The 12,831-nt window shown below is 48.8% G+C and overlaps 1 protein-coding gene across 17 annotated transcripts in view; it reads right to left on the bottom strand.

The window, feature by feature from the left end:
• Positions 1-12,373, bottom strand: part of FAM118A (family with sequence similarity 118 member A) — a 30,052-nt gene extending 17,679 nt beyond the window's left edge. For 2 of the 17 annotated variants that reach the window (XM_032261451.1, XM_032261447.1), the window contains exons 1-2: positions 12,040-12,373; positions 28-83 (exon numbers count right to left, since the gene is read on the bottom strand). In XM_032261451.1, coding sequence (XP_032117342.1) covers positions 28-74 — 47 coding nt within the window. In that variant the 5' untranslated portion in view covers positions 75-83; positions 12,040-12,373. Of the gene's footprint in view, positions 1-27; positions 629-11,191; positions 11,782-12,039 lie in introns of those variants that run through there. The other 15 variants (XM_032261443.1, XM_032261454.1, XM_032261453.1 and 12 more) reach the window with 15 other exon arrangements.
• Between the last annotated feature and the right edge of the window lie 458 nt (positions 12,374-12,831).

Raw genomic sequence — 12,831 nt, 5'->3', positions numbered from 1 at the left:
CTGGAAGGTACAGTTGCCTTTAATTACCTGGATTTTTGTTCACTTCTATTTGTTGTCTTTTCCACTGAATCCATCTGTGAATTCTAAAGAGAAAAATTTGTCAGAAGTGACTTCTAATTCCTAGGTTAAAATTTGTATTCATCCCCTGGAAGAGAGTTAAGGCTAGAATTAAAATCAAAGGTCCTGGATCTTTATTTAAATTAGAATACCTGAAAAATGTCACACGCAAATGACATACATCCAAAATGTATCCTAAACCACCATTCCTCATCCCATGTGACTCATCAGGCTAGTTAGACTCTGGCTGTTCTGCATGGGACAGCACAGAAGGAAAACACACATGCAGGGGCACAGATGGAGGAGGGGGATCCGTGGGCTCCATGCTGGGGGTTTTGAGGTCTCTTCCCACACCGCTCTAGAAGAACTTCCAGTGCACAGGAACACAAACGGCTTATCACAGGAGCAAAACACAGCAAGCAGCACAAAAAAGTGAAGTCAGAGGTGGTTTTTCACAGGAAGCCAACTAGCACTCTGTGAGGTGCAGAGCACTGGGCTGGGGTATGGCCCTTCTCGGCACCAGCACTGGCTCCAAACACCAGTCCTCCCCTTGGCCATACTGAAATCCAGTCTAAAGAAGTCATCCAAGCAAAAAGCCAATTCTTACCTTACATAAAATAGGAATCCCAAACCATCTAGGTCTCTATTACCAAGCTATCTCCAGATTCTTTAATTTTTCCAAAATCAGACCAGGCGTGGTGGTTCATGCTTGTAATCCCAGCATTTTGGGAGGCCAAGGTGGATTGCTTGAGCTCAGGCATTCCAGACCAGCCTGGGCAATACAGCAAGATCCTGTGTCTATATTTAAAAAAAAAAAAAAAACTTGCCGGGCATGGTGGTACATGCCTATAGTCCCAGCTACTATGAGGGCTGAGGTCGGAGGATCACCTGAGCCTGGGAAGTTGTAATGAGCCGTGGCCATGCCATTCCACTCCACTCTAGCCTGTGCAACAGAGTGACTAGTTTCAAAAATAAAAAATAAAAATTTTCTAAAATCACATTTCCCTCCAATTCTAGAAATAATATCTATTGTAAGCAAGGAAAAATACAGAAAAATAAGGTTTTCCCTACAATTCTATGATCTTTCAGCAATAACTGTTAACATTTATATATTCCTTCTACTCTCTTTTAAAAGTGTTTACACCAGAGGCTGAGGCAAGAGAATCACTTGAATCAGGAGGTGAAGGTTGCAACTCAATGAGATTGCACCACTGCACTCCAGCCTGGGCAACAGAGCAAGACTCCGTCTCAAATATATATCAATACGTAAACAAACAAATGTGTTGACGTAATTTGAGAACACTGCATATCCTACTTTTTCATGCATTAAAATACATTTTTTTTTTTTTTGGTCTTTTTGTTTTTTTCCTTTTTGTGGAGAACGGGGTCCCGCTATATTGCCCAGGCAAGTCTCAAACTCCTGGGCTCAAGCTATCCTCCCACCTCTGCCTCCCTAAGAGCTGGGATTACAGGCACGAGCCACAGCGCCTGGCTAAAATACATTTCTTTATGTTATTAAAAACTATTCATAAACCTAAGTGTAATGTACACATATGAATTCTCTTACTGATCATTTCTGATGCAGAATGTTAGTATAACACTCTGATGACTGGCTTAGTGCACAAAGCCTGTATATTGTGAAATTATTTAGGAGAGATTTCTGAGAACTGCTAAGTTAAAGAGTACGAACACTGTAAAATATCTTAGCACATACCACCAAACAGCTTTCCAGAAAAGCGGTCACCAGAATGCATCAGTGCTTGCTTTGCCACATCCAAACCAGCACTGGCTGAAAATCACTTTGGCAGAGTATGGTGGCTCACATCTGTAATCCCAGCACTCTGGAAGGCTGAGGTGGGAAGTTCGAGACCAGCCTGGGCATCATGGCGAAACCCCATCTCTACACAAAATATAAAAATTAGCCAGGCATGGTGGTGCTCACCTGCAGTCCCAGCTACTTGGGACGCTAAGTGGGAAAAATCACCTGAGCCTGGGAAGTTGAGGCTGCAGTGAGCCACGATCATGCCACTGAACTCCAGCCTGGATCAGAGTAAGACCCTCTCTTAAAAAAAAAAAAAATAAAAAAAAAAAAAACGAAAGAGAGAGACAGACAAAAAGAAAAATTACTTTTTTGAGATGGGAGTCTTGGTTTGTCACCAGGCTGGAGTACAGAGGTGCAATCTCAGCTTAGTGCAACCTCTGCCTCCCAAGTTCTAGCAATTCTCCTGCCTCAGCCTCCCTAATAGCTAAGACTACAGGCATGCACCACCACACCCGGTTAATTTTTGTATTTTTAGCAGAGACGAGGTTTCACCATGTTGACCAGGATGGTCTTGATCTCCTGACCTTATGATCCACCCACCTCGGCCTCCCAAAGTGCTGGGATTACAGGCGTTAGCCACCTCGCCCAGCTGAAAAATTACTTTTTCACGTGTAATTTACACACACACACACACACACACACACACACACACCCTGCCACTAGTATCAGGTCATCAAAAGTTATTTCCCAGGTAAGGAAACAATGCTTAATCAGTCCATAAATATCATTAGATTGCAGAGCTAAAAGGGATCCCGCTTATCCCCTGAAAATGTACACAACTAAGTACATGCATACATTTTGCCCAGGGATAGTTCATGGCTTCCTCAAGGTGTCTATGACCTTCCCCCAAATGCTAAGAAACCACAGTCCGCAGGCAAAGAAAACCAGGCTCACAGGTGTCTGTAACTCGCCCCAGATAAAGGCTGGCAGAAGGCGGGCTGGTGTTTGGCCCTAATGCTAGCATTCCTTCACACTGAGGAGTTAACATCAGAGTCATCAAACAGCAAATTGTTCTTGTTTTTAATCTGCTAGATACTTTCTAAGGAAAGTAAGAAATGTTGAGGTTCTCCACTGTATAATATAATCCCGCCACCACAAAATAATAATATAAGCAACTCTGGACCCCAGCCCTGAGATTTCAATGACTGACTTAACTATTCACCAATCCTCAGTTTTACCAACTATAAAACATGGATTCTTGCTAATGGGCCGAGTTTCGAAAGCTCAGGACTCTCGTATGCAAGTACTCTGGAACTTGGAACCTTCAAGTCAAATAGCTCATGCTCTGGCCTGTGAACGAGGCTGCCCCCACATGTCTATTCCTGGCCTCCTGCTGCAGGGCAAGACTCAGAAGCCACTCCTGTTCAATCCTATTTGGAAGGTGACGATAAGAGGGCTCATCAGCTGACTAATCCAAGTGCCCCCTACTCCTGCCCCCCAAAATAATTCACATCACTTCCAAATAGTGACTCCTCCCCACCTATGAGAAGGGCTTGTTTAGCTCAGCCTTCTGTACACGACATTTTAGAATATTTCTAAATATTCCAGTGACCCCAAAAAACCACATGCCCAAAACTGTGACCATAGTAAAGAACTTTAAAAATCGACCTCCAGTTCATTCAATTCCTGTTCAACTGCTTTTGATTCTCCATATATACATGGTTATGGTTAGAAATTCAAGACCTGAATATTGCATTTACACATCTTCAAAAACAGTATGAACAAATTAAACTTTTGTAGGCTATATTTAACTCCAAAATTAAGTGATTTCAAAGTTTCCCAAAAGATCAAGATATCCCTGTCCACAACACTTACGTAACAGGCCACAGCTTGCACTCCAGGGTGGTTTGTGGCTGGCTTAAGTGCTCAAAACCTCTTTCTTGGCCTTAACTGCAGCTCTGGTGTGGCTCCTTTACAGTTTCAAACAGAACCACACAGAGTCCAACGTCAGCAGGCAGATGGGCCTCTAGACTTTAAAACTCATGCATACCTTTAAGGATCCAAGGAGCCAACATGGAACGTACCCAGTTACATAAAAACTCAACACAGCAGCTCTGCAATCTGAACTGCAGTTGCCCATATTTAGACATTTACAGTTCATTATCACACTACATGTTTAAAGGCATTACCTCATTTCCTGTTTTACAGCCGCACAAACATCAGAGTCAAATCTCACAATGACCTAGAAATTACCCTAACTCTCCCCCTTTTTAAACCAAGGTCCCAGTAAGTAGGTGATCTCCAAAGCACTCAGCAGCAGGTCCTAGAGGTTTCAGCAGGACAGCAAGCTCCAGCTTTCTGCTCCCATCCAAACACAGTCTAAGCCAATCAGATCCCAGACGACAGTAACAAAACCCTTCGGAGGCCTTTCAGACGCTGCATCTCGTGGTTTCCTCGGTGACTATGTCATCACTACAGTTTGCAGGCCCAGAGCCAAGTCATCATAGCAACCCTTTCTTTTTTCAAGAACTTAACAGCATTTCTGAAAGCAAAATCTGGCCCCAGCAGAGATTCTTATAAACAGTTCCTGTCTTTTTTAGTCCAAAGCCAAAGCCTTACCAGGATGCTGTCTGCTTAGAACTTGAGATCACAAGCATTTTATGAACTAGCAGAGTAGCTGGAGACTGCCTTATTCTTCAACCTCTGGCATCCAGCACTACAAAACGTTCATCAAACCGAGTTCAACGCAGAATATAAGCTACCAAAATTGAACTTGTTATTTACAGGTAGAAAACAAAGTACCTCACAAGCCTACGGTGGTAGGATGTTAATTGCCCTGCCCCTCTCATGCCTGCTGGCAGCCACACCCTTCTACAGTCCCTCGAAGACTCCAGGCTTAGCCATGTGACTTTTTGGCCTCTGGGATATCATAGCAAATGGGATAACGGGAAGCAAGTACCAGTCTGACAAGCTCTTTACCACAGAGCCTGTCCCGGGGGATCTCTCCCCTGCAGAGCTCTGGCCTGCCACTGAGTGGGCAGCCAAGGTACCATCCGATAACACAAGAGCAAGGCTGCCTCAGGCCACAACTGCATGAGTGACCCCAGTGAGCCTTGCAGAAGACTGGCTGGGCCGGGCTCTGGCCCTGGCACTGGCACTGAGGTGCTGAGCTAGCAAACAGGCTGTGGCTGTCTAAAACCCTCATGGGACAAGGAGAAACCCAGGGTGCCAAGGAAAACAGAGCAGACAAATGAACGAACATCCACAAGGCTCTTACGACAGAGGGGAATGTATGTCAAGAACTGCAATTATTGAAAGTGGCGTAACAAGAAGAGCTTAAATCACTCACTTTCCGTTACAAGCTATGCTGTCACTTAAGCATAAACCATCAACTGGAAGTGTGGAGACTGTGGGATCCTCAAAAGTATCCTTTAAAAAAAACCTTTCTTTTTTTGAGAAAGAGTTTCACTCTTGTTGCCCAGGCTGGAGTGCAATGGCGGGATCTCGGCTCACTACAACCTCCAGGTTCAAGCAATTCTTCTGCCTCAGCCTTCCAAGTAGCTGGGATTACAGGCACGTGCCACCACCCCGGGATAGTTTTTTTTTTTTTTTTTTTTTTTTTTTTTTTTTTTTAGTAGAGACAGGTTTCATCATGTTGGTCAGGCTGGTCCCAAACACCCGACCTCAAGCGATCCACCTGCCTCAGCCTCCCAAAGTGCTGGGATTACAGGTGTGAGCCACCACGCCCAACCCTCTTAATTTCTTTCTGTAAATAGATTATCGAATGGGCTTTGAGCAGTTTCAAAAAGCAGGGAGACAAGAGCGTCCAAGCTGCATCTGATTACAATGAAGCAAGAGGGATCAGAGTAGACATATGCTCAAAATATATCCATCTCACACAGAAGTGAGTGCTATCACATTTATTCAGCAGTTTCCAAATGCTGACCTTTAACTCACCAGTAGTCAGTCCACACAGTGATAATAAAACGACCCAGAATTTGCAAAGAAAGTCAGACAAGGTCACTGTGACGACAAATTAGTTGATTTATGTTGAGGCCTTGGAGCAAAGCCCAGCAACACAGGACTATTAGCACCAATATTACTACTGCCACCGTTACCAAAGCACCTCACACTAAGAAACCATTAATAAATGTGCTACTGACAGGAGACGGGAGACTTGGAAACACTAAATGTGATCTGTGTAGCCACGTTGGATCTTCAGGACTGGAATGTCCGTAAAGGAGGCCGGAATCTATCAACAGCGTTCTGACTACACCAAGGCAGGTCTGGAAGACAGGAGCCTTCAAAAGCAAGTCCTTCTCAGCATGGCCCTCAGCAAATGGCAGATGAGAGCATGCTACAGAAGCTCCGTGGCCAGACCCTCCTCATTAATATCCTCCTCTCCCCTCATTCTCATACAGATCCCACAAACATCCTTTCTCAGAGCAACCAGGTTTCCCACGTAGGCTGGAGAGAGGAGGAGGAGTGTGGCAGCAGAAATCACAGAGCAAGGCTGGGCGCTGTGGCTCACACCTGTAATCCCAGCAGTTTAGGAGGCCGAGGCGGGCGGATCACCTGAGGTCAGGAGTTCGAGACCAGCTTGGTCAACATGGTGAAACTGTCTCTAATAAAAATACAAAAATTAACCAGGTGTAGTGGTATGCACCTATAATCCCAGCTACTTAAGAGGCTGAGGCAGGAGAATGGCTTGAACCCCTGAGGTGGAGGTTGCAGTGAGCTGAGATTGCGCCACTGCACTCCAGCCTGGGCAACAAGAGTGAAACTCCATCTCAAAAAGAAAAAATAAATCACTGAGCAAGAGTCAGTCTTCAAGTACATCTGGCAGTTGTATTTCTAACCACAAATGAATCATCTGCAATCTAGCTGATAGGTTTCTGGCGAGTTTGATTAGCATGACTAGGTTCACCTGAACTGGCAACAAGGCACAAACAGGCAAAAAAAAATTAAGCTTCTGGAATAGCAAAGGAGAGGCTTAGCCCTGAAATGACAACTCCACCCGAAGCAGCACTAGGAAGAAGGTGGAGAAAACACAGGATCTACAGACAAGGAAACGCCACCCTTTCCCCAGCCAGGGGACCTCTCTTAAGCCTCAGTTTCCCCATCTTCCAAATGGGTATTTCAACAGGCATATCACTGACTGGACTGCTGCAAAGACTTTCAAGTGCGATGAATGTCTGAAGGGTACTTCATAAAGTATACAATTTTCTCTGTTACTCTAGATGCCTCCATGAGCACCTCTTTTCCAAGGCAGTCACCATAGCAACATTTCAATGTAACCATGTAACCGTGGCTCTGGTCAAACTTAATTTCAGCCATTACTAACAATAAGGGATCTTCAGGATGAATTATTTTCTTCAATTTACAGAAAATTATGAGCCCTTCATTTGAATGCACTCCACTTAACCAATCACTTTTTATTCAGTTGAACTTATAATGGGAAAAATGCCTTATTTTGTAATAATAGAAATAAATTAACTGGATTCCTGAAACCAGTCCCTCCAAACAGAGCTGCCTGGACATATACACCCAAACCAGGAAAACAGCAAAACCTGGCTGGGCGTGGTGGCTCATGCCTGTAATCCAAACACTTTGGAGGCCGAGGCAGGAGGATCGGAGTTCAAGACCAGCCTGACCCACATGGTGAAACCCCGTCTTTAAAAAAGAAAAAAAAAGAAAACAGCAAAACCCACCACTAGGAAAATAATTTAGTTCAAATTTAATTTAGTCACAAATTAATTCAAAGAGCAACATTAATCACTGCCACTTTTTCAGCCCTGAAGAGATTCAAGTGAAAATGCTAAGCATTTTACACACACAGTCTCAGTTAACCCTCTCAATAACCCTGAGGTGGCTACGATTGCCCATAACCTGGCCAAGGCCAACACTGAGCCCTTCTGACAGGCCAGCCCGTTTATGTATTATATATTCCTGTGCCTTTCCTCCCAACATCACTGCAGCTGGAAATGGCAAACAAGTATACATGATATTTTACTGGGAACTCTGCCATACATTAAAACATTCAACCTTTTACATAGTTTGTCCACCAGATGTAACACATTAACTCAAATAAAACGTGTTACTTTATGACAACGTGTTACTTAAAACATGCCAAGACAGAGGCCAGGGGCTTGTGGACCCACCCACATTTACCCCACCTCGAGAAGATACCAGAAAGTAAACCTCGGTAAAATTACAATGACAGAATTTCAGAGCAGGTGGGATCTTAAAGGTTACATGAAACCAAATGTCCTAATTTTTCAAAAGTGAAAATTGAGACTCAGAGCCAGTGACTTTGTCAACTTCCCCCAAGCAGCTGGGAACAAGCTATAAAGTAATTCCTGGCTCATGGCCCATACTCTTCCCACTGCCCTGGGCACTGCCTCGTCCACTGTGACCTCAAAACTTTAAGGCACTCATTTCTACCTCTTTACCACCAAACCGTTACAAATAAAGCACACAGTTTTGTTTTCCACAGCTTCTCCTTCCCCAGGAATGCTGAAAAGAGTTGCCATTAGGCAAACAGAAGAGGAGGCAGAGCAGCCCCAGGCAAAAAGCCCTGGCCAGTGCTTATCACTCAACTGTTAGCTTGGCGGAGGGTGGGAACAGATAAAGAGGGCCACGTGAGCCACTCAAGAGGACAGCATTTTCCTGGCAAGGAGATGCTGCCGGCTCCTTGGGGGAAGGAAGTAGGACACAGGAGCGAGAGCCTGGCCAACAAGTAAGTACTGGCTGAACTACTACTACCTGGGCAAGGACTCACTCCTGAGCCTATTTACTTTTTCTACCAAGAACAGACTATCTTGCCAGGCACGCTGGCTCACGCCTATAATCCCAGTACTTTGGGAGGCTAAGGTGGGTGGATCACCGGAGGTTGGGAGTTCAAGACCAGCCTGACCAACATGGAGAAACCTCGTCTCTACTAAAAATACAAAAAAAAAAAAAAAAAAAAAAATTAGTCAGGTCTGGTGGTGCATTCCTGTAATCCTGGCTACTCAGGAGGCTGGAGCAGGAGAATCGCTTGAACCGGGAAGCAGAGGTGTGGTGAGCCGAGATGGAGCCACTGCCCTCCAGCCTAGGCAAGAAGATCTAAACTCCGTTTCAAAACAAAAACAAAAACAAAAAACCATCACAACGTGTCTGACACTGAAAGCCACCTGGTTCCAGTTCCAGCCCCTTTAGTCCTTTAGTCCCGCATTGTCACCACAGGGAAATTTCTGACACATCTGAACATGTCTCCTCTCCAACAGCCTGCCATTTTGTGAACTGTGAAGTCTTTAACTTGGTCGGCGATCCTGTTTCCTATCTTACTACTCCTAAAATCCTTGGAATCTCCAAAGTGCTGTCATTTTGCATGCTAATGAGCTGACTGGGACAGATAGCCCCTGCGTAGCTTCAGGAGGGGGCTTATCACCAGAACGACCAAGGTTTAGATCCTTGGGACTTTCGGCCGCACCCACTAACCTGGGGAAGAGGGGGCTAAAGATTAAGTTGATCACCAACGGTCTCATTAAGCATGCCTACATAAGGAAGTCTCCATAAAAGGCCCCAAAGGGCTGGGTTCTGAGAGCTTTCTGAGAACTAAATACAAACGTGCCGAGGTTTTTGAGGATGGCGCTCAGGGAGGGCAGGGAAGCTCTGCACAGCTTCCCCGATGCCTCGCCCTATGCGTCTTTTCATCTGTATCCTTTGCAGTATCTTTTATGACAAACCAGTAAATGTGAGCATTTCCCTGGGTTTTGTGAGTTGTCCTATAGTAATTTTATTTTTTTCAGACAGTCTTGCTGTATCCCAGGCTGGAATGCAGTGGCAAGATCTCAGCTCACTGCAACCCCCTCCTCCTGAGTTCAAGCGATTCTTGTGCCTTAGCCCCCCGAGTAGCTGGGATTACAGGTGTGCACCACCACGCCCAGCCAATTATTTTATATTTTTAGTAGAGATGGGGTTCTGCCATGTTGGCCAGGCTGGTTTCAAACTCCTGACCTCAGGTGATCCACCCACCGCAGCCTTCCAAAGTGCTAGAATTACGGGCATGAGCCACTGAGCCCAGCAAGTTAATCAAACCTAAGGAAGGGTAATGGGAACCCCAACTTGAAGCTGGTGGATCAGAAGTTCTGGAGGCCCAGACTTGGACTGGTGTCCCTTGTCCGAAGGGGTGGAGGCAGTCTTGGGGGACTGAGCCCTCAACTTGCAGGATCTGATGCTATCTCCAGGGAGACAGTGTCAGAACTAAATTGAAGATACCCAGATGGTGTCTGTTGTACAACTGATTGCCTGCTTGGTGGTGGGGAGAAACCTCTCCTCATATTTGGTCACAGAAGACATCTCTGTTGATTGTGGTTGAGAGAACAGAAAAAGCACTTTGGGTGTTTTCCCACACATGGGTTCTCTTCAGGACCCCTAGCCCAGCATGGTCCTGGCCCACTCCTGAGACTCCGCCTCTCCTCACCCTGGCCCACTGTGTCCTGTGTGCCTCTCCTGTGTGGTCATTAGGCTATAGTGATGCACTGATACCCAGTCACCCTGAAGCACCGCAGCAACCACAGGCCTTATGGTATCAGGACAGAAACCTCACTTCAAAAGTTCAGTCCCCAGGCTCAGACAGGAAAGAGCGGGAACCAGGCTTCTGGGCCTGGGCTTTCAGAAACTTAGCCCTGTTCCAGGAAGTCACATTCCCCACAACCACCGCCTTGGTCCAGGTCACCCCCATCTCTCACAGGGTCTTGCTTCTTCCAAAAAAAGTCTCCCAACCACAGGCACATGGATTGTTCAAAAACACACCAGCTGCTGCCTCTCTCCTCCTGAAGCCCTTCAATGCCCTCTCACTCCGTTAAAGCACCAAACCCTCCACTAGGCTTACACTGGGCATGCTTTAGTCCCGACTGGCTCTCAGAATCACATCCTCTTTCTTGTTACCCCCACCTCAAACCCAGCACTCTGCAAAAGTCCCAGCTTCTCCCATTCTGAGTCTCTACGGGGACACTTCCCTCACTTCTCCCACTGCCCACCTCCCATCTTCCTTCAGCTCAGCTGGGTCACTTCTCAGGGCAATGGCAAGTGCAGTCGTTCAATAAAGGGTCAATGGCATGGGGGGCCTGGGGGATTGTCGGCAGTTAGCACTCCCTCCTCCACCACCTTCATCAGGTGCGCTCCAGCCACACCTCCCGCCGTCCAACACTGTGTGGGTGGCAGCCTCTCTGCCTTTCCCCGTACTGGCTGTCCCCTGGAAGTGTGCCTAGAATGACCCTGGCAAACTTCTCAACCTTCAAGAATCAGCTCACCTGTTACTTAGCACCTCCTCCCCCCACTCCTAAGAAGCCCTCCTTATGACCAATCCCTTCCCCAGAATCCCACCCTTTCTCAGAAGGGTTCCCGTCCAGCGCGGCGACAGCTTCCTCCTCCAGGTTAAAACGACCTACTTTCCTTATGCCTCGGTTCCCTAGGTCCTGACAGCAGGGACTGTGTCATCTCCAGTGTCAATTCCTGGAGCTTATCAGGCATTCAAAAAAAAAAAAAAAAGTTAGTTCCTTGAATGAAAAAATTAAGAGGAGGAGACAACCTAAAAGCGCCCCCATGTGCCCTAACTCGCTCCCTCCTCCGTGCTCGGGACACTGTCCTGTGGGGCCCCCTGAGTCTCAGCAGAGCATTGAAAGTTAAACCCGGCCCCGCACGTGCAGGCGCAGGGACCACGGCCCACGTCCGCCGGAGATCGCGGTCCGGCGCGCTGTTACCGCCTTAAGTTATCTCCGGCCCTGGGAACACTGCACCCGCGCCCCGCAGATCCAGGGACCCCGTGGTGGAGAAACCCAGCGCCGAGATCAGTCGCAGGAGCCTCAGGGTGGGCGGCACGGCAGCTCGGGGGCTCGGACACTGGAACTCACGGCTCCCCCCAGGAAGCTAGGGGACCAGGGGGCTTCGGAGGCGGCCGCCGGAGGCAGCGCCCAAGGGAACCTCGAGAGTTTCCGGAACCAACGGTTCTCAGAGCCCACCAGCGGCCGAGGTGCTCAGCGGGGTCTCGGATTCCACAGGAACTCTTGGGCGTTTCGAGGTTCGCGGGCCTGGAGGGGGTCTCGAGGGCAGGGGCTGCAGGGGGAGCCGAGAGGAGGTCCTGGGGTGGTCCGGGAGCCGGGGCGGGTCCTGAGGGTCTCGGAGTCCCCCCAGGGCTCCGGATGCCGGGGCCGCGGCCCGCCCCGCCCCCTCACCTGCGGCGCCTCCGAGACGCTGGTCCCAGCTCGCGCTCCGGCCTCTCCTCCAGCTCCACCGCGGGTGACTACGCCTCCGGGGTCTCTCGGCCGCGCGCCCCTCACGCGGGGCGGGGCGGGGGGACGGTCCTCGTGGGGGACTGCGCGCGCACGCGGGCTGAAGCGAGAGCCAGAGCCTGAGCCGGAGTCGGAGCCTGAGCGGACGCTGCGCCGCCTCCAGGCGCCCCTACGCGTTAGCCGGCAGCGGCGCCGCCTCAAAGCCTTCCCCCGCGCGCCCTCCCTCGCCGCGTGAAGGTTCCGTTCGAAACCAACCGCCCCACAGCGCCCAGAAGCCCCGCCCAGGGAGGGCGGAGGCAGGACGCGCGTCCCCGCCCTCCGCCAGCACCATTGACCCCGCCCACCGGGAAGGTCACGCCCCCGGAGTCTCCGGCGCAGGCGCGGTCGCATGTTCGGGAAGCGCCAGGGCGCAGAGTAGGCGTCACAGCCCCACCTGGACTGGCGAGCGGCGCGTTCGGTTTCCTCATCTCTAGAATGGGGGTGGGAGCACTTGGGGGGACTTGGCGGACATCAAGTGTTATCGGAAGGGCTCCTCTGCAGCTGCGTCCTGCACCACACTCAGGCACAGCTTCTGTCCCCAGCCCGAGGCAGGCCTAGCCTGGGGCTGGTCTTAGTCCCCCAACAGACTCCTGCCCGTTTAAACTGGCCAGCACCCTCCCCAGCCCTACCTTTATTTTCAGAGTGCTTGTCATTCTCCGAAATCAGGAGCGCCTGTGACTGGCTCCCCCTTCCCGC

This window comes from Sapajus apella, unplaced genomic scaffold (genome assembly GCF_009761245.1).
Source record: "Sapajus apella isolate SASKATOON/1434 unplaced genomic scaffold, GSC_monkey_1.0 scaffold123, whole genome shotgun sequence".
NCBI lineage: Eukaryota > Metazoa > Chordata > Mammalia > Primates > Cebidae > Sapajus > Sapajus apella.
Note: the sequence above shows the minus strand (reverse complement) of the source record. Positions and strands in the feature narration are given on the sequence as shown.